We start from the raw sequence: 25,753 nt of genomic DNA on the forward strand, positions 1-25,753 counted from the left end.
CTCCTCCCTGTCCAGTTCTGTTCCAGGTGGTACCCTGTCCTGTGTGTTCGGACTTCTAAATTGCCCTCTCACTGGTCCCAGGCTGCCATCTCAGCCTTCTTGCCTCTGTCCCCAATAGCCTGAATTTTCTGGCTGAAGATTTCTCTGTTGAACAAGGAGGACACAGAGAGACTCCTAACGTGTTTACTTTTTTTTTTTTTTTAATAACATGAGTAATAGAAGGAGGGAAGCACACAGATCCTGAACAGGTAGTTCCTTCCACAGAGAAGCTAAAGTGTGTTCTTTGCGCCATAGAATGTCAAGTGTAGCTCCCCGTGCTTGCCGTCAGGCCCAGTAAGAGCTCTGTGGAGACCCAGGTCAGTCATGTTGAAGGACCGTTGGCCCAGATCCCCTATCGGCTCAGCGGGTGCAGTTCTGGTAGATGGATTTGTGTACAGCATGCTACAGAGAGTCTGCTTTCTTCTAGATCCAAAAGGACATCATGGATAGTGCCTGGGGAGGGAGCTCCCGGACTCTGGAATGGTGTCAGGGTCAGTGAACCTCAGAAGGGAATAGGCCAGAGGGCAGAGGTTTGAGAGCAGGCAGCATCTCTGAGAGAGCAGAGAAATGATGGCAGAGATTCAACAGGTAGCCAGAGAAGATCGGCCTCTGGGGTGAGCTTGCTGAGTGTGAGGGGGAATGATCTTGGCTTTCTGTTCTCGCTCTGGGGAGGCCAGCTGACCTGCAACTGGCTACAGTTTACAGGAAAGTGTATGTGCATAAGTGAGGTTTGCATTACTTTGCAAAAAGTAAAATTACGAGGTTCAATCCCCTCGTAATCCCTAAATCCAAAGCCCAAGGTGCTCCGAAGTTCTTTTTAAGCACTTCTGGAGGTTCCTTCTATGGCAATATTCAGAGAGGTGAATACATAGAAGTGGGCAGAGATGCCATATTTCCTCTGGAAAAGCAGCAAGTGCTCTTAACTGCTGAGCCATCTTTCCAGCCCCCCATTTCATTATGTTAACTGTTTTCCAGTAGTTAGCCATGTCCATACCAAGGAGTTTTATGTATTTTATGTTATTTTTTAAAAAATTAACCTGAAAGGTAATGGGTTTCATTGCAGTGTACTGAGGGGGTATTTATGACAGATCGGTCTAGTTTTAAGTAGAAATATGATTGCAGTGATCATCTTTGCTCATCTCTCTCTCTCTCTCTCTCTCTCTCTCTCTCTCTCTCTCTCTCTCTCTCTGTCCCCTCTCTCTCTCTCTCTCTCTCTCTCTGTCTCTCTCTCTCTCTCTCCCACCCCCCCCCCCGACTCTTGGTTTTTTGAAACAGGGTCTTTCTGTGCGGCCTTGACTGTCCTGGACTCACTTTGTAGACCAGGCTGGCCTAGAACTCATGGTGATCCACCTGCCTCTGCCTCCCGAGTGCTGGGATTAAAGGCGTGTGCCACCACGCCTGGCATCTTTGCTCACTTCTGTGTATTCACCTCTCTGAATATTGCCATGGAAGGAACCTCCAGAAGTGGAATTATTGAGTTGAAGAAAAGGTGCAGTTAATGTTTGAATATAAACTGCCAAATTACAGTCCAATAAAGGTATGTCACTTTTAAATTCTTCCTGACAGCCTGCAGGATTGCCTCCCCCACCGCCCCCCGCCCCCAGTCTCCATGTTTATTTTCTTCTCGTGTATACCATTTGCCCACTTTTCTGTTGAATCACCTGATCTCTCATATTACTCTTTAGGACCGCTTTATAAATGAAAGATGGAAATACAAGTGTGTGTGTGTGTGTGTGTGTGTGTGTGTGTGTGTGTGTGTGTGCGCGCGCGCATGCACACACCACATGCACATACCTTTATTGAACATATTGTAGATACTTCTTCCTAATGCAACGTATACCTTTAAACTGTACTTAAAGCTTTCCCTGTATACAGTAGGTTTGGGAGAGATGAAATATGAAGCCACTTGTTTTTAGAATAAAAATAAGGAGGGAATGGGTAGATGGCTGAGCCAGTAAAGTGGTTGTTGTACAAATGTAAAGCTCTGGTCTCAGCACTTACATGAAAGTGGACACAATAGTGTGCACTGTAATCCCAGCACCAGCAAGTCAGAGACAGGCAGAGGCCTGGGGCACACCGGTTAATCGGTCCAGCCAAATCAGCAAGATCTAACTTCAGTGAAAGGCTTTGTCTCAGAAAAAAGGTAGAGAGCAATTGGAATGAGATCTCAGCCCCGGCCTCTGGCGTACACACACACATCTAGACACACACACACTCACGCACACACTTACACACACGCTTACACACACACACTTACACCCGTAGCCACACCTCAACCTATGCATACTCACACACATGCATACCCACCTGCCTCTGCCATTGTGTCCAGATTATTGCTGATTTTTAACATTTCAAATTTCCTATACTTTCTTCCTTAGAAATTAGTTATGGATTTGTTATCCTTTTAGCTTGTTTTGTTGGTTTTCTCTATTCCTTTTTTATTTTCAACTTTATTAATTTTTCTGTTCAGTATTTTCCTTCTGCTTGCTTTCAGTATAACTTGTTCTGTCTTTTTCTATCTCAAATTTTAAGCTACAAAGATGCTGATTCAGGATTTTTTTTCTTTAAGAATTTACAGCCAGGAACCTCCTCTTAAGCACTGTTGTTTTTGTTTGGTTGGTTGGCTGGTTTGTTGTTTGGTTTTGTTTCTTGGTATAGCTCATACATTTTGATATGTTGTAGCTTTGTTTTGATTAATCTCAAAGTATTTTCTAATTTCACTTAGGACCTTTTCTTTGACCTGTGGATTACTTGGTAATATGTCATTTAGTTTCCACATGTGTTCGACTTTCCTCAATTCCATTCTATCCATTTTTTAATGTAATTCTGTTGTGGTTGGAGGGGTCTTTGTGTGGCTTAAATATTTTTAAAGCATTGGCTTTCTTACTGCTAACAGATGGTCTACCCTGAAACTGTGGCTTGTACCCTTGAGCGGGGCCTGCGTCCTGTGGCAGCTGCTTCTCCAGGTCTCTGTCCATCAGTGTTCAAGTGACTATCTCTTCTTCTTCTCCTCCTCCTCCTCCTTCCTCCTCCTCCTTCCTCCTCCTCCTCCTTCTCCTTTTCTGTTGTTTTTTCTACTTCTACTAATTATTGAAACAAGATTTTAACATTTTCAGCTACTACTGCTGGATCGTCAGTTTTTCTCTTCAGTTCTGTCACCTTTGCTTCAGGTATTTTGAGAGTCTGTTATTAGTACTTTCCATGTAAGTGTTTGGTCATGATACAGTTCTTCTCCTTGTAATTTTTGTCTAGGACAATATTTCATATTATAGTAGCGTGGCGACTCTAGCCATGATTTGATTGATAGTTTCCTGGTTTTATTCTTCCATTTAATTTCAGTTAATGTCTTTGAACGTAACTCACATCCCGTCGTAGATAGTGTCTTGTTATATCATTTTGTGTTGTATTTTCTGCCAACCTCTAGCTTTTAATTGGAGTATTTATCATTTTGTTGTAATTATGAAGAAAGCATTGATAGATGCCATCTACCTTTTGGCATCTTATCTTATATCTGTTTTGTCTCTGCATTGCTGCCTCCTGCTATGTTAAATAGATGTTTTCTAGGCATCATTTTCATTCCTTTGCCATTTCTTCTGTGGTTTTTAATGTATTTTCTTAGCAGTTTTCCTGGGGGGGGGGTTCAATTTATATATTAATTTATAGCAGTCTAGTTTGGATTAATACCAGTATAATTTCAAAAGCATATAAAAGATCTCTTCTCCTATGTAGCCTCATTCCCACTGTCGCTTTCTCTGCTAGCATTATACAAACCAGATCTCATACACTGTGTGTTCACTAGGACAGGTTTGCAGTTATAGATTTACATAAGTGTCTTTTAAATTAGAAGGGGAAAAAAAGGAATTTACAAATGAGAATACAATTATATTTTCTCTTTAATTGTCTGTGTAATTACCTTTCTTGGTGCTATTTTTTCTTTTTTGGTGTGGGTTTGAGTAGCTGTCTAATGCCCATTGTTTCCTGTAACCTGGCGATCTAATAATAATTTCTTTACAGTTTGTGTTTATCTGGGAATGTCTTAATTTTCCCTTCATTTTTAAATTAGTGAAAGATTCATCTAGCCAGTTATTAGCCATTTTGCAGTGAACAGTTCAGTGGCGTTCGGCATATTTCCAGCGTGTGCAATGCTGATACCTCTTGTAGCTCAGAAGCACCGCCCCATGTTTTTAGAAACTAATGTTTCTAGTTAGTGCTTTTCACCCACAGTCTTTTCCTTCGTGGCTTCTGTCCTCCATGGCTTTGCTGGAGTTACTGAGCTTCCCTTGTGTGTGACACCTTGCCTCTCCCTTACAACTTTCTCTCCCTCTCTCACTTTGACAGTGTGGGTCTCAGGGGTCAAGGTTTGTGTGGCTCTGTGTTGCAGTTCATGGGCTTTCTTGGACCAGTGCATCATTAACCTTAAACTCGAAGTGTTTAGCGCTAAATCCTTAAGCTAGTCTAGCCTGTAGACCAGGCTGGCCTCGAACTCACAGATATCCACCTGCCTCAGCCTCCCCGGGTGCTGGGATGACAAGTGTGCCCCACTGCGCCAGACTTTGGCTTCAACTATTATTTCTGCACCTTTTGGTCTTGTCTTGAGCTTCTTTTTTTTTTTTTTTTTTTTTTTTTGAGACAGGGTTTCTCTGTGTAGCCTTGGCCATCCTGGACTCACTTTGTAGACCAGGCTGGCCTCGAACTCACAGCGATCCGCCTGCCTCTGCCTCCCGAGTGCTGGGATTAAAGGCGTGCGCCACCACGCCCGGCTTGTCTTGAGCTTCTTATGTGCATACATTAGATGTGTGTCTCCACACTTTTGATGCTCTGTTCGTTTTTTCCCACTTTTTTTTTTTTTTTTAATCCTGAGATTGGTTGGTATTATTAGACACAGCTGAACAAACTCCTCCTTCTGTAGGTCCACACTTACCACTGAGCTCTTTAGTGATATTCAAGTTTCAGAGGCCAGGCATGACGGCACAGGTCTAGAATACCAGCACTTGGGAGGCAGGAGTATCAGGAGTTCAAGGTCACCCTTGGCTGCTGCTCTGGTTGTCTCTTTTCAAACTGGTTTGAGAGGAGGGTGATTGAGCAGTTGCTTTTGTCCGGTTGGTCTAAGGGCGTGCCCACGAGGGTTTGTCTTGATCCATGAAGGGCCCTTGCGTATAATGGGTGGCACCTTTCTCTGTGTGGGAAAGTAGAGGCTAAGGTGCTGGCTAAGCACAAGCCTGTGTGAGTCAGAGAACAAGACAGCAAGCAGCATGCCTCCGTGGTTCTTGTCTCCATTGACTTCCGGTCTGTGGCGATGAGAATGGCCCCCATAGCCGCAAGTGTTCGAATGCTTGGCCCTAGGGAGTGGCACTTTTAGGAGGCGTGGCCTTGTTGGAGGAAGTGTGGTCTTGTTGGAGTGGGTGTGGCTTTGTTGGAGTGGGTGTGGCTTTGTTGGAGGAAGTGTGCCCCTGTGGAGCTCCCGTGGAGCTGGGCTTTCAGGTCACCCATTGTGGAACTCCAGTCTCTTCCTGGCTGCCTGCAGAAGGCAGTCTCCTTCTGCTGCCTTGGGTTCAAGATGTAGAACTTCGGCTTTCTCCAGCGTCATGTCTCCCTGCACGCTGCCACGCTTCCTGCCATGATGATAATGGACCGAACCTCGGAAATTATAAGCCAGCACCAGTTGAATGGTTTCTTTTATAAGAGTTGCCTTGGTCATGCTGTCTCTTCGCAGCAATAAAACTGGAACTAAAATAGCGTCCCTCAGTGATAGATCCTGACCTACAAGTCAAATAAATCCTTACCTTCCCAAGTTGCTTTTGGTCAGAGTGGTTTCTCACAGCCTCAGAATGAGAGTAGAACCACAGCATAATGAGTTCAAGGCCAGCCTGAGCTACTCTAGGCCCTCTCTCAACAAAAATAAATAAAATTTCAGTTACCATATTTTTCAACTCAAGAATTTTTGTGGTTCTCTTTTAAATTTTGTCTTTGCTTTGTTTTTTTTTTGTTTTGTTTTGTTTTGTTTTTTATTTAATTTGTTTATTTATTGTGGGGGGCACAAGTGCCAGGGCCTGCATGTGGAGGGTTAGAGAACAACTTTTTTTAAATTAAAAATTTTTGTTTGTTTGTTTTTCGAGACAGGGTTTCTCTATATAGCCTTGGCTATCCTAGACTAACTGTGTAGAGCAGGCTGACCTCGAACTCACAGTGCCTCTGCCTCTGCCTCTCAAGTCTGGGATTAAAGGCGTGAAATATGTTCGGATTACACTTTCCCCCTTCCCACCTCCCCAACCAACTCCGTGTCCTTTCTTTCTCTCTTTAAAAAAAATAAGCAAGGAAACAAACAACAACCAAACAACACCCACAAACACTCACTCCCCCTCTCTCTCACACACACAAATTATAAGAAACTAAAATAAACAAAAGACCACCAAGAGCAACAATGCCCAAACATAGCAATTTGAGACAAAAAGTCCACAAAAATAGCTCATTTTGTATTGGCCAACTACTGCTTAACATGAGGCCTCCCCTTGAGTGTGATTAATATGCCCAGTGAGGCTCCGTTGTAGAAAATGAATTTTTTCTTTGCAAGCAGTGTTAATTTCAGAGGCCTTCTGGGTTAGAGGTAGGAGCCGGTAACCACTTCCCCTCTCAGAGCTGGGACCTAGCTAGCTGGAGGTCTCTGTGACATGTGCATCAGCAGAGAACAGCTTTGGGGTTGTTTTTTTCTTTTTACCGTGGAGCCATCAGGCTTGGGGGCATATGCCTCTATTCTCTGAGATATCTTTTATGCTATACGTCTGTTTTTATATTATCTATTTGATGAGATGTCATTTGCCCATTTTCCCTTATGCTTATTTTCTTACATCCTTGAACTTACTTAATTAAAACAGTTAATCTGTGTTTTTAATCTAGTAAATCCAACATCTGTACTTCATATATATGGACCATATTTTGTTTCTTTCAGTGCCCTATAATCTTTAGTTGAAATTTTAAAAAATATAACGACAGCTTGGGATATCTGCCTCAGAGTTTTTTGTTGCCTTTTGTTATTGGTTATTTACTTTTATGAGCCAATTCTATATGGTTTGTATTTTTGTCATATACGGCTACTAAAAACTTTTACATGGCTATCTTAGTTGTCAGTCAGGTAATGATTAGATGGAAGCGAGCCTCCATGTGTCCCTGCTGGAGGGCTCCTCTCTGTACACAGCCAGGCTGTCCATACCTCTGTAAATCTTCACTTTGTTTTTACAAAGCATCAAGGTTAATCAGAGGTAAGAGATCTGGTCACCTCAGGTCTGAGTGTGTGCCCAGGCTTGCATGTGGCCTTCTGGGTTCCCAAGAATATTATGAATGTCCCTTTAATAAAGCTTTGGAGCTATCCTGCTGTTTCCCCATAGTTATCAACTGCCTTGGGCATTTCTGAAGTAAGTATTTGCCTGTACTTGACTCAACAAACACTTTACTTTGGAGGAAAGATGCTTTTCTCCCTGGGTAAGTACCATCTTAAGTTACAGAGGTGTTTCCCATTCAAAAGTGAGAAAATTATCACACAGATAGTCATCATCATCACCATCACCACCATAACCACCATCACCACCACCATCATCATCACCACCACCATAACCACCACCACCATAACCACCACCACCATCACCACCACCACCATCACCACCATCATGACCACCACCACCATTTTCATTATCACCATCATCATCATCACCACCACTATCGTCATCATCACTACCACCACAATTAACCCTAGAAATTGATAAAAGAATTCAAGGAATTTATTCAAGAGAAACAGCCAGCGCTTAGTAAAACAGTGAGCCTTATCGCATTCTCACTTGCTGCATTACACCCCGGGCACTCCCTCCACTCTCTAGCTCCATGGCAGCCTTGAAAACTAGCAGTGTCACAACTACTGGGTGAATTGACATCCTGGAAGTCACTGTTGGGGGAAGTGAAGTTGGGCTTCTTTAAAGTTCCATTCCCTGACGATGATGGTGGTGGTGATGGTGGTGATGATGGTGGTGGTGGTGGTGGTGGTGGTGATGGTGGTGTTGATGATGGTGATGATGGTGATGGTGGTGGCATTGGTGGTGGTGGTGATGGTGGTGGCATTGGTGGTGATGGTGATGGTGGTGGTGGTGGTGATGGTGGTGGTGATGGTGATGATGGTGATGGTGGTGGCATTGGTGGTGGTGGTGATGGTGATGGTGGTGGCATTGGTGGTGGTGGTGATGGTGATGATGGTGGTGGTGGTGGTGAATTCTTGTAGGTTTTGACTGGTTTTCTCATGGATTCCATGTCCTTATTATGACATTTTACTAATGTCAGTTGCTTTCCTTTTGTCAGTAACAATGATATGTACCCCATGGGATGTTTGCTAACCCAGTTCCGATTGGTCACTTGTTCACTCTGTCCCAAGGCAAGTTACACATCTTGTCAAAATCAACTCTGTTGCTCCAAAAAGTTGTGGCTGGCAGCTGGGTGAGAACCCAGCTTGGCGATTCTCAGCTTCTGATGGCCATTTGTCACCCGTGTTTTCTACTCTTCCTTATAGAGTCTCACAGAGTTTATTCCTCTAATGTGTGCCACACTTCACCAGGCATATCTTTGCAATAATTATCTCATTCTAGACTGTAAGCATTCTCTCTACTGGAAGCACCAGTATGCTTTATAGGTATGATTTATTTCTGCCAAGAACTTTTAATATACAGTTACCGTGTATTTAATCTCCATTTTAAAAAAAGGTAGAAGAAAATGCAGTTGCTTTCCCCAGCAGCATCCTTCCCTCCGGCTTAGCAGCTTCTTGGCCTGAAGTTCAAAGAGCAACTTCCAAGTCTGTCTTCACTTGGGGTATTAGTGTTAAGTCTGAAGTTCAACGGTTATGTCTATTCTCCAAGCCGTGTGTCTGCTGCACCCTTCATCGTGGATAAAGGGGGATTTCAGCTACCGGCTTCAGTCATCGCCTTGACTGGATCTTCTATGTAAACTGTAGCTCATGTACTTGAACTTGGGCTCTTTTGGATGCCTGGCATCCTCCAGGTACCTGATTGCCGCAGGCACGCTCCTCTGCCCGTGCCGGGTACCCTCTCGATAGCCTCTCACTATCCCCACTATCCAGTGCATTTGTTTCAAGGTTTGAGGCAGGGATCCCAGGATCAGAGTTCATCCTCTTGAAGGCCTTGGCCTTAGTCAACATGGGCCTCTGTAAGAGAGTAGCAGGGACTGGGTGACTTAGGGACAATAGAAACCCATTCCCCGCTGAACATGGCACTGGCTTCAGTGTCTGGGGAGGATCAACTCCCTGGCTCACGGGTGGTACCTTCTTTACCTTATTACATGGAAGAAGCGGTAAGAGAGCTCACTGGGGCATCTTTCATACATGCATTGGTTCCTGGCTCCACATTCATAATCTAGTCCTCTGCCAGTGGCCCCACTGCCCGGGACTGATACCTCAGGGACTGAAGCGTCAGCATATACACCTGGAAGGCACGCTCCCTTTGTGTATGACCGGATTGTACTATCAGCCCTGTGCCCTTCTGTCCACTGGAGTTGGGCTGGGTGGCAAGGACGGTGAGGTGGCATGTCTGACAGTATGTACCTCACTGTGGGAGAGAGTGGGGCTCGGTCCTAGGCCGCCACCATCTTAACTCCTTTTCTACCCAGTTCCAGCCCCACATGTTGCTTCCCGGAAGGCCCGTGTTTGATGTTGTGATCAGTGTCCTGGCTCTGTTTGGCGTGTGTTGTGCGTGTCCCTCTGTGATGAGCCATCATCATCCCTAGCTCTGTGAGTCATCTTGACCCCCCCCCCCCCCCGACCATTTGGGTGATGTTTGATGATGGAGGCTTTGGCGCTCACCCTGGCTGCCTCTTGTACTGCTTATCCCTGGTAGCAAGACCCACCATCCCTCTGCTGCCCTCTGCTGGCCGTGCTGGTAGCCGAGCGACACCTGTAGTTCCTGTCTTTTCCCAGCACAGGCTGCTTGCTTCCCAGGCTCAAACCATCTCACGTGGGCGGCACTATTTCTGAATCCCAATGAGTGAAGACGGACAGCCGGAGCAGGCTTGCCTGGAGGTGGCGTGGGTGGGTCTCCATGTGCTGCGTTTTGAGAGCTGCCAAAAATACCGGTGAGCAATAGTCCCTTCCATTAGCTCCCCGCCTCCTTTATGCAATGACGTCATCTCATTGGGCCTGGAACAACAGTCTGTGTGACAGACCTTGTCATCCTCTTGTGGCAGGCCCTGGCTGGTGAGTTACCCCAAGGCTACAGCGAGGACAGCAAGGTGGAATTCTTTTGGTTCTACTCAGACCCGGGTGTGCCATTCTGTGTGCAAGGTGGAAAGTTGCCTCATCTGGCTGATTGTACTGGCTGTACTTTGTATTAGTTTTGTACAGAGCTGGTGGGAGCAAGTCACTGCTGTCCCCTTGTTGCACTCCTGTCATGTACAGAGGCCCTGGCTGGGATCAGCAAGTGCCAGGGAAGCACACCCCACACCTCTATTTTTGCACCGAGTCCCAGCAGCGACTGCCTTCCAGGGGTAATTTGGGCCAGTGCTGGGCACACAGTGGGTAGTTCCTGAGTCCTGGGAGGTGGATGCAGAGTTTGGGAGTCTCTGTAAAAGAAGTACCGATGGCCCCCGGTACCATCAGTCTAGTTCATCCAAACCTCATCCTCCTGGCTCTCCGGCACACTCTGTAGGGTAGCATTAAGTCTCCTTTTGTTTCAGTCCCTCTGGAACTGGTGACTTACCCAACTCTGGACCGCTGGTGATTCCTGATGTCCAGACATAGAACTCCTATTGATGAAAAACAAAACAAAACTCCTGTTGAGTGAGGGAAGCCTAAATGATCATAAATCCATTACCAGTGGGCCCTCCTTTCTAGATGCTGCCCACTGTGTGCCGGGTAGGGGCTGAAATTCCACCTTAGCCGGCCTGTACTTGACCGCCTGCGGCTCTCAGGGAAAGCCTTGTCTGTGGGAGCCTTGGACATCGAACTGAGCACTCAACCTGGTCCCACCTTGCATCCTAGATCCATCACCCTTACTGGTCCCTTCCTGCTTTGGAACGCGTCCTGCCCATGTCTGCAAACTCTTAATTGACCAGTTCGGTGTGGAATGTGAGGTTTCCAAGACTACTCAGAGCCTGTACTGTAAGAAAGCAACTCTCAGAATGGACTGAGTCAGTTCTGAGGGCCCTCTATTTCTTCCCCAAAGATGCTGTTCCCTGCTTCTACCACCAGAGAGACACCTGCTGGACGCGACTGGCTCCTGTGTCTACAGGAGGCAGCCCTGAGCTTGCAGCACTTGCTTGTCTTACAGGTGACACTGCATGTTTCTACCTGGGGTGTATCCCCCTGGCACCTCAGCTTCGGCTCACCTCATGCAGAGAAGGTCACACCCGGAGCTCTTGGCACACCTCTAGAGTAGTTGCTCCACCACGGCTGCTACCAGAAATCACCTGAGAGCTTAAAAAATGACCTGACACCCGAGTCCCCACACGAGCCAGTTGGTTTAAAGCCATGGTTCTCACATCTGGATCTCCTGAGGGCCTTGTTAGGGTTTGGATGTTGATTATGTGGGTAGAGGCTGAGGGTGTGTAGAGCTTTGACCAGCTCCCAAGTAGGCTGAGTTGCTGCACTCCAGGCACCTCTGTGTCAGGGACACTGGAATCCCCTCTGTGAGGCCTCAGAATCTCTCTCCTGGTGGGTGTGTACATCAGCCTGTGCCAGGTCCCACTATCATGAGCTCCAGCCCATGGGGCTGGCTGTGAGTGGAAACTGAAACAGGATCCATGGGCGCCTATTCCTGGAGTTCTTTACTTGGTTTCAGGCAAGTAGCTGATCTGACCTGTCAGCTAGGAAGCTACTGGGACCTCCTCCCTTCCCCCCCCCCCCACCCCCGCAAAAGAGCACTTAATACCATGGCGGGGGGAGACTTTCTCTTTTTTTTTTATTGATTTTTTTTTTACTTTACTTTACTTTAAAGCCTCCTCCCTCCTCTCCTCCTGATCTCATCCTCCCATCCTCTTCCCCCTTTTCCCTCTCCCCTTCTCTTCAGAAAAGTGGAGCCTCTCCCCATACCAACCCACCCCAGCACGTCAAGTCTCATCAGGACTAAGTGCATCCTCTTCCACTGAGGCCAGACAAGGCAGCCCAGCTAGGGGAAAGGGAAGCAAAAGCAGGCAACAGAGTCGATGTCAGAGACAGCCCCCTTTCCACTTGCTAGTGGACCCACATGAAGCCCAAGCTGTCCATCCTAGTGCATATGTGTGGTCAGCTAGGTCCAGTCCATGCCTGCTCCTTGGTTGGTGCTTCCATCTCTCTAAGCCCCACAGGCCCAGGTTAGTTGACTCTGATGGTCTTGTGGAGTTCTTGTCCCTTCCAGGTCCTTTTCTCCTCCCCCACTCCTGACTCTCCCACAAGACTCCCCAAGCTCCGCCTAATGTTTGGCTATGGGTCTCAGCAACTGTTTTGATCTTCTGCTGGGTGGAGCCTCTCAGAGGACAGTTATGCCAGGCTCCTGTCTGCGAGCATAGTCAAGTATCATCAATAGTGTCAGGGCAGTAAATGGGCTGACAAAAGAAATTAGGGAAACAAAACCCTTCACAAGAGCCACAGCGAACATAAAATAGCTTAGTGTGACTCCGACCAAGCAAGTGAAAGACCTGTATGACCAGAACTTCAAGTCTTTGAAGGACGAAATGGAAGATTTTAGAAGATGGAAAGATCTCCCATGCTCATGGACCTGTAGGACCAACATGGCTATCTTACTAAAGAAATATACAGATTCAATGCAATACCTGTCAGAATTCCAGCATAATTCTTTATAGACCTTGAAAGAGCCATTTTCTACTTCATATGAAAAAAATTTAAAAAAACAAAACAAAACAAAACAGGATAGCTAAAACAATCCTATACACTAAAGGAACTTATGGAGGTATCACCACCACACCTGGTTTCAAGCTCTACTACAGAGCAATAGTAGTAAAACCTGCATAGCATTGGCACAGAAACAGACAGGGTGATCAACAGACTCTAGGGCAGATTTTGTAAAGAGGAAGGCCCCCTCTCTGAGCCTGACACTAGGAAAAGGAACTCAGCAAGACCCCTTAGCACCCCTAGGAGGCGCAGTCCTGGGACAGGAGCTTCCTCCTCTGAAGGCAGGTGATGTGTCAAAGGGGACTGGGCAGGTCCCCGTTTTAATGGCCAGGTGGGGTTCCACCTGGGGGCTCTCCTGGCCCCCCTCTCTTCCCTTGGAGCCCAGACCTCAGATGTTTGTCCAGTGTTCCTTGCAGCTGTTTGCTATAGCAGAGCTCTTGTGGTAAAATGGAGGTATGGGAGGAGAGCCTCCGGGTCACCTCTTCTCTGTTGACCTCAAGTCAGGGGGCAGGAAATGCCGTGCTCCAGGAGCAGGCACCCCCAAAGAGAAATGAGTCTCATTGCCCATGGGACTTGGTGCTCTCTCCACTCTTTTGTACTGATGCTACTTGCCACCTGATGACCTGACTCTGTGTGCGTGCGTGCGTGCGTGTGTGTGTGTGTGTGTGTGCACGCGCGCGCTTACATTGTGCCAGGTGGAAATCAAACCCAAGTCTGAATTTATGCCAGGCAAGCACTCAGCCCCTGAGCCGCACCCCAATCCTTAGCCTGGTGATGTAGGACTCTGTCACCTAGCTCAGGCGAGATGCTACTGATGTTTAATCCGGCTTCCAGTTAAGGAGAGTTGCAGTACATGATAAACCGTGTGACCATCACACTTTGGCTTACTGGAAGGGGACAGTTTGAAGAATCCCTGGTGTCCTTGCTTGTTAATGGGACCTGCCCACCCTCCTTGGCCATTTCCTGTGCATCAGTCAATGCAGGGGTGTGGTAGTCTTCACTAGGCAGCATCCCGCCCACTGCAGTGATGCAGGTGACCCTTGCCAGTGCAGTTATGCGCTGTATATTCTATATTAGTAACTGCGTCTACTAAGCACCCACTTGGCACCATGGCACATGCGGAAGCTTGTGGGTACCATCCTCAAAGACTTCCAGTCTAATTGAGGAAACCGGCTGGAGCCAAGAGACATTAAGTGCTGAGCAGTGTGGGGCATCGACATCCTGTGCCCAGCCCCGTTGAAACAGCACGCTGGGGGGAGAGTTGCTGCTTTTTTAGGTCTCCGAAATACAGAGGCTGCAATGATTTGGAATATTAGGTGTTCGCACATAATGAGCCAAGTGTGTCCCCATATTGCTCCATGTCCCCACTCTCCAAATGTGACACTTCAGAATTATAGAAGAGGGAGATATTTGTGTCAAACCAAACATGCCCCCGCATCTGAATCACACGGGGGCACTTTGTCAGAGGAGCCTACCAAATGGCTCAAACAAAATGAACTGTTTGGGAATAATATTTGTCGTAGCAATTTAGAAGAAAGTTAACGCGATGAAGACTTCTAAAAGCGAGTGTTATGTGTTAAAGCTGTGGGAGGGGGGATGGGGGCAGAGAGTGGGAGAAAGAGGAGCATCAACAAAACTAAGAGTTAGGAAGGAGCCTATGGAACCCCACTAGTTTGTAAGCCTACTGAAAATATTCTAATGAAGTTTTAACAGAAGTACCTCATAAAGGAAGATGATGCTTCTCCCAAGACTGAGGCCACTAAGTGGAAATCTCAGTGTCAGGCAGCCTCCTCACGAGTTAAGTGGTCCAGGGGTTCCAGAGCATGCAAGACAACACGGGCTGCTTATTGCTCTTGGTTTCCCACTCCAACCAGATGGAAAGATAGTCTTGCTGAATATCCCACACACTTTGGTTATAGGGCATAGAGAAATCAACGTCAAACTGACCAAAACACTCTCCATGCCGTCCACCTCTTACAGTGCCGGAAGGTGCTGTGTTGGCTGCACAGGTAGGCCTGACATCAATGGTCTTCCCCCACACTGACCCTACATGCTACAGTTTTGACCTTCATGTGCCCACTAGTTTCATAGTAGCTAAGACCGTGTATGGTGGCAACCAACTGCTGTCTTGACTGGGTTTGAGGCTCCCTCCACAGAAGGGGTTTCATGCCTGGTAATGTAAATGTGGCCCAAACCCATGGCTAGAGAAGCCATAGGTCTCAATGTTGCTTTTCTAAATGGTCACATTGTCGAACTAGCTTCTGAGTTTTTCTGTGTATGTCTGTGTCTCTGTGCTGCTCCCAGCCTTGGTCAGAGAAGCATCTGATTGCAGTGGGTGGCAGTTAATGCAGAGACCCTTTGCTGTTCAAAAGACTGTGCGTGCGTAGCTGTAGATGGAACACCCACTGCCAGGCTAGGGAACATCCCGGAAGAAGGAGCAGAAAAACGTAGAAGGGTGCCATGCGGTGCTGTCCTCTGGACATAACTGTTGCACACAAGAACTCTCAACAGCAGTGGCCCCCAGCACAAGACCGGAACAGTTAAGACTTCCAGCACAGAGAAGGGAGGGGCTCCCTGGGTGCCAAGCTATGGTCAGTTGATGGCTGCTGTTTTAAATGTCTGGCCACTGGTAGGTTCTCCATGGCCTGGTGGATGAATTCATTCCCACATGCATAAGGGCCATGGGAAGTAGACTTGGTTGAAAATATAAATATTTAGGGAAGAAAAGAAGATGGGATGTGGGGTCTTGGGGGACATTTGGAAATGAGCAAAGTGTGGCTATGATCAAGATATTTTGTTCCATGTCTGAAGTTTCCAAAGAATACAGCTTGTTTGTTTTTAATGAGTGCAGGTTTGCTCTCAGCTGAATGCTCTCCTTGGGTTTTCTAAACCTGGGCAATGAGGCTTCCTGAATGGTGAAGTATTTACCAAGCCTCTACTGCATGTAGAGATTAGGACATCAAAGGTAAAAGAACCAGGTGCCCCTGACAAACTCAAAGTCCAGGAGAGCAACGTGTGCAAAGCAAGCTGGGAGTAGGTACGGAAGCTTGCTGGTTGCCCAGGGAGAGGAACGATTGCTTATGGCCAAGGTGCTGGTAAAGGCTGCTGGTGCACGTATGTGTGGGCAAGGCAGAGGGATCACATTTCCCCTGGAGACTGTGTAAAACATTCGTTGTGGCAATTGACGGCATGCAGCCAAGGACGGTGGGAGGGGCTTTGTGGCACTACCATGGCTTCATTTTTCCGGACAGCAAATAAATTTTAAATCAATGTTGGCCTCAGCTCAAACACTTGTCATGTGTTGTCCAAGTAGAACGTCTTAACATAAAAAGAAGTTTATGCTGGAATGGAGAGATAGCTCAGTCAGTAAAACAAACATGAGGAACTGATCACCAGAACCCACATGTAAAAGCCATGTGTGCTGTTACATGCTTATAGTAACAACCGAAGAGATGGAGACAGCCTGACCGCCATTGCTTGCCGGTGGACCCCCATTGTTTGCTTAGCCAACTTGGTAAGTTCTGGACTAGTGAGAGACTCTGTCATTAGAAAAACGAAGTGGATGGCACTTGAGGAGCCTCGCCTGAGATTGTCCTCTGAGCTCCACATGTACATAAGTACACATATATGCAGACTCCACACATACATGCACCTATGTGTGTTCATGCATACACTTGTGCACATGTGCGCATGTGCGTGCACACACATACAATGAAATTTCTGCCAATTTTATAGTCCTTTAGTTTTCAAAAGCAGTGTAACAGAGTCCAAGCAGCATGTACCACATGCACATATGCACACCATTTGTCTCTGGTCACTCAACTTGTAAGTGATATAAGAAGGCTAGAACCAACTTCTACAGATTTATTGTTACTGGTCACAGATAGCTAGCCATGTGTGGACTTGAGCAGCTCTCAATAAATAGCTATATGGAGTATTGTGCTGTGAGCAGTCCTGAGAATGATGCTGTGATTGATTGTTGATGTCTGCCAAGGACAGGCAATGGGAGAGTGGTGCCAGGTGTTACCCTTTTGTCTCATCTTTCCTTATGGTAAAAACGGGGCATCTCCTAAAGCCGAAGCTGTGGCTAGTGGTGACTTTAAAACGAAACACCCAATACATTAATTTAAATTTATAACCATTTACTGTAGTCTAACACATGCACCCCGTGTTGAGAATACAAAGCTGGCCCTTACTAACTTCTAGCTCTTTGAGAAAAAAACTCTGTCAGTAAGTAATGAACCTACCTTAAACACCAGCAGCTTGTAACAGTATGGGAAAATGTGAACATGCTTAACAGAAGCTGTGTGGCGCATTTGTACTGGCTGGCTAAGCTATTTTTAGATCAAGTTAAAATAGAAGCTAATTTAATAGCTTTTTAGTTGCTAACCCACCAAGGTGATTTTAGACTTATAAAGGCATTAAACTACTACCTCCATTTTTGCTGAGTTTTAAAATACAGGCAAATGAAGACGTACAGGTTGGGGTTTGATAATTTTACTATTCCTTAAAATCTTCACATCAGCTTTGAACTCAAGTGTCCTTCCAAGATGATCCCTGGGATGTCCCAAGTGTGACAAGCCAGGTTGCAGGTGTGTGTGTCTTACCCTGGGACCAAGCTCTTTGGAACAAAACTTGGGAGTCGACAAAGTGCAAGTCAACAGATAGATCACATTTATTGGCAACAGTACTCAGTATGTCTGTGAGAGTAAATTGTTGGTATAAGTGGCCACCCTCCAACCCGCAGCCTCCCAGCCTGCCCACCCACCAGGCTAGCCAGCTGGTGCGTGTCAAAGTTACCCTTTCTTTCTGTCCTTAGTGCTGAAGCCTGGTTTTTCAGTGTCTTGCTACCCATTGTTTCCAGTGATTCCTAATGCTCCCTGTTGAGCTCTGTGCTCACATGTCATACCCTCAGGGTAGTTCTGCACCAAGCTTCCTGCAGATACAAGGACACTGGATAACAGTTCTGCTGTCCCAGGCTTGTACTGTTCTCTCCTGCGCTGTCAGCTGGGCCTTTCCCTTTTCCCTGTCAGAGATAAGACCCGCCTCCTCACACTCTACAGAGTGACTGACAGGCCCGGCAGCTGTCACCTGAGAACACAAAGTCTGGGAAGATAAAGCTGGGGCTTTTAATTTGCTGAGCTCCACGGAGCAGCATCAGGAAGAGGAGCAGAGAGCTGGGACTTAGGTGCCCCAGAATCTACCTGTACCTTTGCCAGTGACTCACCACAAGCCTGAGCAAATGTCTTCCCGTGTAGCTATGCCTCTGTCTGCTGGATGAGGGGGGCTGGGTCACGCTCTGTCCATGGCCCAGCGTTTTACTGTGGCAGCTGTGTGGAGGGACAGTGCGGACTGGGAAAGGAGACCGCTGTGGCTTTGCTGCATGTCTGTGGTCTACATGGTGATTACACAGCCAGGATCGCCCTGTGTTACATGTGCCCAGAGAGAGTGAAATGGAGGGTAGCCAGGCCCAAGATAGGGTACCAAGAGTCGGGGTGTCATGAGAATGCTTTTGCCTTCCCCTCATGTGATCTGAGGGACAGAGTTGGAGTGGCCATGGTTCCTCAGTCTGTGGCTCCAGCTAGAAGCAGCACTGTGGCAGTCAGCGAGGATGCGCCTTTCTTTGTAGAAAATACCCATGTCTGTCACCTGTACTTGGGCTGCCTCTGAGGCCGGATGGTGGGTGACATCCAGTGACATGGGGAGTGGGCCTCAGACTGAAGCAGAAAGACACTGCTGGCTGCCTCTACTCTTGTCCAGGGATCTCCCAGGGACCCGCCACCCCCACTCCCTCCCCCCAGGGACCCTCCACCCCCACCCCTCTCATTTCTGCAGCATGGATTTCTCAGTGGCCCAAGAAGAGGCCACAGCACTTGGTTCCCTCTTTAAGAAGTTCTCAAATGGTTTTTTTTCCATCCTGGAAGAGGGTAGAAGTGTACTGGTTGTGTTGAGGGTGACTGACGCCATGTAGCCTGAGATGGAGCAACTTCCGCTGTCTGCTTTTTTCCAGGAGGGAGCTACTATGGAGCTGCTGCTGCTTCTTCCTCCTCCTCTTCCTCTTCCTCCCCTACCTCCCCCTCCTCCTCCTTTTGTCTTTTTCTTCTCCTCATCTTCTTTCCTTTTTTCTTCTCCTCCTTTTCCTCTTCTTCCTCCTCCTTTCTTTTTGATCTATCTTATCTTTCAAACGTTAGTATTTTGCCTGCATGTATGTATGTGTACTATGTCAGTTCCTCAGTGTCCATGGGGGTCCTTAAAAGGGCATTGGATCTCCTAGAACTGGAGGTTCTGAACCACCACGTGGGTGCTAGGAACAGAACCTAGTCCCCTTCAGGAGCAGCAAGGGCTCTTAATCTCGGAGCCGTTTCTCCAGCCTTACTCTCAGGTCTCTCCGTCCAGGGTGTGCTCTCTTGGAAAGAACAATGGAAGCTGTCCATGGGGCAGTGCCTGTGGGAACTCTTTCCATTTGGGGTGCTTAGCTCAATATCTGAGTGGTCCATGGCAGATTTTGGGTTCTTTGTGACAACATTTTTGAGATATGAAACAAGAAAGGGGTATATAACAAACATGGCAGGAGTTGTTTAAACAGCTTGAACGTTCAGAATTCCACATGAGGAAAAGCACATTGCAATGTCTAGAAATTCACGTACGATTGAGGGTTGCCCTAGAAGGGTGAGGCTCCTTTTGCTTGTTTTCCAGACGGCTGGACCCCAGGGGTGCATTCCTGCCCTGGGCCATTCCAGTTTAGGTCCTGTTTCTGCCCTCTGGTCAGACAGCACAGCCACTGTGTGGTGCGCGCAAGAGGGGCTGTGGAGAATGGAGCAAAAAAAGTTCCGGGTGGGTTCAAAATGCACAGTGCCTGGCTGCCTCCTTTGCAGCAGAGTGCACTAAGCCTCTCCCAGGACAGCTTCCCCTCATCTCTGTGGCAGAGACAGCATGAAGACAGACAGGGAAGCCAGGACAACAGCGCTTTGCTTGTGATCTCCAACAGTGGAGGGGTAAGGGCTAAGACTGACAGTCCTGTTCTGTGCCAGGCACAGGGCGGAAACTCGAATACAGGACCCGCTTGTGTATAGTCGCAGCCTCCTGAACACTTCTGAGGGAGGGAACAGAGCTCTGGAGAGGGAAAGCAGTTCAGCTCCAAAATCATGTCCGACTCATCTTTACAAGGAACTGTTGCAGCATATTCTAATTATGAACAAAACATACATTCAGTGAGAAAATTGACACAACCCAGTGAAGCACATTTTAAACATGTCCAATGCCGAGTCCCTGACCCAGATGTGACTTTAGGCCTCATCTGTTTATGATCTTCTCTTTGTTCCTTCTTGTATAAGCTTTTCTTTTCTCAGAGCTGGGCACCGAACCCAGAGTCCGCATGCGCGCTAGGTTCTACCACTAAGCTACACTTCCACCCGGGAGAATTTTCTTTGTCATAAAACTAGGTTCTCGGGCACCACCTTATAGCACATTGTCCTTGGAGGAAGTATGTGGACAGCGTCATCAACGTCTCAGAAATCAAGACTCCCAGGCCCCCGCCCAGCTTGACAAGAGCAGAGTGCTTGCTCGTCGGTGTCTTTCTTGGGTGATGAGGCTCGTGTCCAGAAGCACATTGATGCCTCCCTGCATTCACCATGGTCATCCCCCTGTGTTCACAGCATGACTCTCACTGGCCGTGTCCTTATGTTTCACATGGGTGAGTCCCTAGGATGTTCTCAGTGTGGTGTTACAAGGGACCCTTGATTTACTTCCTTAGGGAAAGTTCCCCGGAAGAGAAACAACTAACACAGCAGGATGAGGCTCAGAAAGGTTTTTGATAACAGACTCCCAGAGTGCCAGCCCCAAAGGCATGGAACTTGACCCTCTTGGCCAGTGACTCTTACCAGCTAGCCACTGTCGTGGGACAGGCGCACGCGTGGATGAGGATGCACAAGCTTTGATTGAGCGTCAGATTTTCAGTTGCTGCATGAGTGGTCTTGTACTAGTTGCTCACCCTCGAAGATCCTGTATCCCTGCTCTCGTAATACTGAGCCATAGCACTGAGCCCCTGGTGGGTGTGAGCCTTCACTCAAAGGGAATAAAAAGCTATCCAGAGCCTGCTTTACTTGTGTAAATCCTTCTGAGTGGAGTGGTCCCTGGGGACCTAGGGTGTCACTGTGGTTTGATGTCCTCACCAAAATGCAAATTGACATGGAATCTCCATCATGAGGCACTAAGAGTTGAGCAGGCTTAGTGGGCAAAGCACCGACCTCAAAAACATGGGGAGCGGAGTTAGAAGCCTTGGAAACCCACATAAGTGCCAGGTGGGCGTGGCAGCCTGCCTGTTATCCCAGGAGACAGAAAGTTGTCAAGCTGGAAAACTAAATTAACTGAATCTGCAAGGCCAGACTTCTGGCCTCTATGTTTGCGCACATGCGCACACACGTGCACACACACACACACACACGCACACATACACACCAACACAGAGGCATTTGTAAAATAAAAGACATAGAGAAAGAGATGGAAAGGCAAGGTCTTTAAGAAGGGATTGGCCAATCCATGGATTCTTGAGTTACCTCCAGTGGGTCTGTTATAAAAACCAGTTTGGTTCTGTTTCATGTGTGTTCCTCTGACAGTGTGCTTTCCTAGGTGGGTTCAAGACTCTTCAGAGTCTCTATCAACAGCAAGGCCCCCTACCGCATGCAGCTCCTTCCTCATGGACTTCCCAATAGAGCTATGAGCTATATAAACCTTTATTCCTTAGAAGTTAAACAATGTGTAGTAGTATTCAGTTATGGAAATAGAAAATGGAGCCAGGCGAGGTGGTGCTTGTCTGTAATCCCAGCACTCGGGAGGCAGAGGCAGGTGGATCGCTGTGAGTTCGAAGCCAGCCTGGTCTACAGAGTGAGTCCAGGCCAGCCAAGGCTACATAGAGAAACCTTGTCTCAAAAAACAAAAACAAAAACAAACAACAACAACAACAACAAAAGAACTAGAAAATGGACCCAGACAGAGATCCTATTATGAAAACGTTTTTTCATAAAAGATTTTCTGTTGTAGTTTATATGAGTTACATTTTAAAAGACACATATGGGTATTACATATTTACATCCCAGAGATACATAGTTTAAACATTGGGGACAACAGCACAAAAACAAGAGTAGTTCCTGAATGCTTTGGTTAAAAAACCGAGCAGCCATGTAAAATGTGGATCCTGTGCCACAGAGAGCATGCTGGGAGGTACAGATGTGTGTGGAAGCTTGTGAGGCCTGGGGCAGGACCTACCTCTCTCATCTGCCTTCCTGCTCTGCAGGCAATCTTGGTCCTTAGACTTGCAGAGGTGCAAACACAAGATGGGCGCCATCTTGTGCTGGGCTCCACTCTGGACACTGAGCCACTGTGGTCACAAGGCACTGTGGAGCTGCCTGAGAGAGGGCACATCACACCCGAGAGCTGGCAAGCACAGCAGCCCCTGATCTGCGTGGCTCCACAGGACGGGACTGCCGCTGTAGGTGTTGTGTGCTTTGGTCTCCTTGTGCCGCTGGGCCGAGTGCTGCTAACTCACACCCCTCCTTAAGAGCAGTGGCCCTGAGGTCCTGTCCCTGTCACTTTAGTATTTCACTCTGCTACACAGGCTCCTGAGTTGCCCCCCAGGAGACAGAGGACTGTCCATTAGCTTGTTTTCCTTCTCCCTAAGAGAAGACAGGACCGGTAGTACCGTGAGCCTGTAGACTCCAACCTCCCATAAAGAGAAGAGGGTATAGGTGTCCTTCATGTCCACTGCTTTTTTTGCCATCACTAGCCACAGTTTTCTCTTTAGATTGTAAACTTCTGAGCTAGAGTTCTGTATCAAGCAATTTTGGAAAACAGGGAAAAAAAAAAGTCTTTTTTAGAACCACCCTCAGAAGTCATAGTGCTGCCCTGGATTTTAATAATGTAGTCACACCCCACACTCATTAGTTGCCTAGCACCTTCTGTCAACACTTGAGATGTTGCTTAGAAACTGCTGACTGTAGCAGCCCGCAGCAGTCAGCGGGGCTTTGCTGGACTCAGTCCGGTGGCCTTGCCAGGCTGGTTGCTGGAGTCTATTATTTTGAAGTGACAGGTGTAGGTAGGCAAAGAGGGCGTCACTAAGTTCTTGGCTTTGTCACAGGGAGAGGCAGAGATCCCAGCCAGAGAGGCTGGTATTGGTGACTTCTTGGGTGGGTGTGGTCTTGCACCTGCCAGGTGTAGGCTGGAGGTCTCAGCAGCAGCGTGCCCGCCCCCTCCCCGCCCCCTCCCCGGGGCGGGAGGGGGAAGGGGGAGTAATGTTTTCAGTGACAGCCTGTACCTAGCTCCATGCAGCATTGGGAAGGCTGGGAGAAAGCAGTTTGAGAATGTGTAGGGCCCAAGGAAACGTGATAAGCTTCGAAGACTAAAAAGAAAGGGGAAGCTGGAGAGCAGAGTGTAGGGACGGAGATTAGCATGTCCCTGCCCCACGCCACCGCCCCCCCATTCTGCAGAGTGGACCTGCCCCCCCACCCCGTGGCTTCACGTGGCTCCAGTATAAGAATGGGAGTGGGTTCCACTTAGACTATGTGTTTAGATTTTCTTCACATTAGATCTCCTCCCAGGCTCTGACCTTCTTCAGATGAGAATTGTTAAGGTCAGAGCCTGGGCCATTAGCCCCGACAAGCTAGGCTGGAACACCCTGTCCTCAAGCCAGCCCGTTGAAGAGATAAATTAATGAAGGAAAATAGGGAGAGGAGATTTGTTTATTGTGGCCACGCTGGGAAGAACTCAGAGATCCAATAATATAGCTCTTTCCAGAGCCCCTCTTCAGGGTCCCGATAGGAGATTTAGGTTTAACTAGTGGCCCACAGGTGGGCATAAGTAAGCAGCCGTGGCCAGGGTCCATGGCCAACCATCATTGGGCCATAATTGTCTCAGGTTCAGCCTCTCCTGCAAAGTGACCTGCAGAGCTACAGTCTCCCCATGGGAGACAAATTCCTCCTCTGATTGACACAGGCTTCCGCCCTCCCCACCCCACCCCCATGAGACTCCTGGAGGCATTCTGGTTTCCCGGGGAGCATTATTTCAATAGTCCAACAGCCAAAGGGAGGGGCCAAGTGTCTGTTGGAGGTTACAGTCCTGCCCTCTGCCTTTGCCACTTCCCTGGTGAGCATGTGAGGCAGGCGATTACCCAGTCGGTTGTGTTTTGTTCTCTGCTGGCGACTCCAGTCACAGTGAGCCAGGTGACAAGCACTCTAGACCAACTCCCCAAGGAGTCAGGCCACCCCCACTCCTGGCCCTCCGGAGAAGGAAGTCCGTGTGCTTCTCAGAGAGCTGTAACTGCCCTGTGCCTGCACACCTGCCCAAGGAGCTCCGGAGCGCGACGTGCTTGGCAGACACCTCGCTTCCTCATGGCTCGGATGAGTTGCTGGGGGAACGGGGGCAAGAACTCGGGCCCAGTGCCCAGTGGTGTCCCTACAGCCCCTCGCCCCTGGCTGGTGCACAGGGAAGCCCACTCTTCTTCCTGCTGCTAATTTCCAGAAGGATGAGAGAGGCAGAGGCTTGCAGTACACTCAAGAAGATGGCTGCCTTTTACCAGTGCGTCAGGCCTGACCCCAGGTGGGCCCCTGAGAGCAAGGTGGTGAGGTGGGGTGAGTCTGGAGAGGCAGAGACTGCTTGGTCATTGCCAGGGCCCGTGTGCTTACCATCCCTGACACTGAGACCAGACCTTCAGCACTTAGTGTCCTGTGTTCTAGAATACCTGTGGTCTCCTGCCTTAGGGACTTTATCCTGTCTTCTTCAGTTGTGTGAATTTTTGGAGCAAAATCATAATTATCTGTGTTTCCTTTTGCACAGATTCAGATTCAAGAGAGAGAGAGAAAAGGGAAGGAGGGAACAGGACAGACCTGGAAGGCTGGGTAAACACAGCGCTAGATTTGTAACATTTCACGCTTCTACTTTGGGTCTACGCTTCTACTTTGGGTCTACATGGCGTAGTAGATATCCTTGGAGTGGAGAGATGGCAGCCAGAGGTCAAGATGAAAAGGCATTGCAGTTATGACTTGAAGCTCATCCTTAAAGGGCTGGCTCCCAGCTGACAGTTGCAGCCGTGGAAGATACCCTGAGCCCCAGGCCGCTGACCTTATCCCTGAAGGGTAGTCTCTCAGCACGTTGTAATTCTGTGTCCTGGGTGCAGAGGGAAACCTAGCTATGGCTGATTTAAATTCACATGCTTAGAATAAGTAAATACATTGTATTCTCATACCCCAGTTGGAAAGTTCCTGGTATGGCAGCCTCCATCATGTCCAGGAGACTGTACATCTGCTATCCCTCAGGCTGGGTGGGTGGCCTTGAGAAGTTGGTTTTTGCAAGGGACCTGCTTGCCATCCTGGCAGTGGATAGTGCTTACATGTTTTAGACAGTCTACCCCTTAGGACTCATTTCTTTTTCTATAGGAAATATCAACTCAGGGATCTCTTATGAATACTGTCTCTTGTTTTGTTGGAGTTTTTTGTTTGTTTTTTTTGTTTTTTGTTTTTTGTTTTTTTCAATACAGGGTTTGTCTGTGTAGCCTTGGTTGTCCTGGACTCACTTTGTGGACCAGGCTGGCCTCGAACTCACAGCGACCCACCTGCCTCTGTCTCCTGAGTGTTGGGATCAAAGGTGTGGGCCATCATGCCTGGCTACATGAATATTGTCTTATACTGTGAAAAGCTGTGTGTATATGGACCTTCATCTTTGCTGCTGTTTCATAGGGAGTTTACTGAGAGCACCTTTTTGTTACTTAGTTACATAGTAAACTTAATGTCTGAGTCGGCCTGTTTTGAATGGTCCCGGATAGCCAAGGTGGCTTGTCTTGTTAATAGGCTTTGG

At 47.8% G+C, this 25,753-nt stretch overlaps 1 protein-coding gene across 1 annotated transcript in view; it reads left to right on the forward strand.

Annotated features, from left to right (window-relative positions):
* Positions 1–24,129: 24,129 nt before the first annotated feature.
* Positions 24,130–25,753, forward strand: part of Cracdl (CRACD like) — a 59,800-nt gene continuing 58,176 nt past the window's right edge. Inside the window, exon 1 of the mRNA XM_051152771.1 lies at positions 24,130–24,499. Coding sequence (XP_051008728.1) covers positions 24,426–24,499 — 74 coding nt within the window. The 5' untranslated portion in view covers positions 24,130–24,425. The remainder of the gene's footprint in view (positions 24,500–25,753) is intronic.

Source organism: Acomys russatus, chromosome 11 (assembly GCF_903995435.1).
Source record: "Acomys russatus chromosome 11, mAcoRus1.1, whole genome shotgun sequence".
NCBI classification, from domain to species: Eukaryota; Metazoa; Chordata; class Mammalia; order Rodentia; family Muridae; genus Acomys; species Acomys russatus.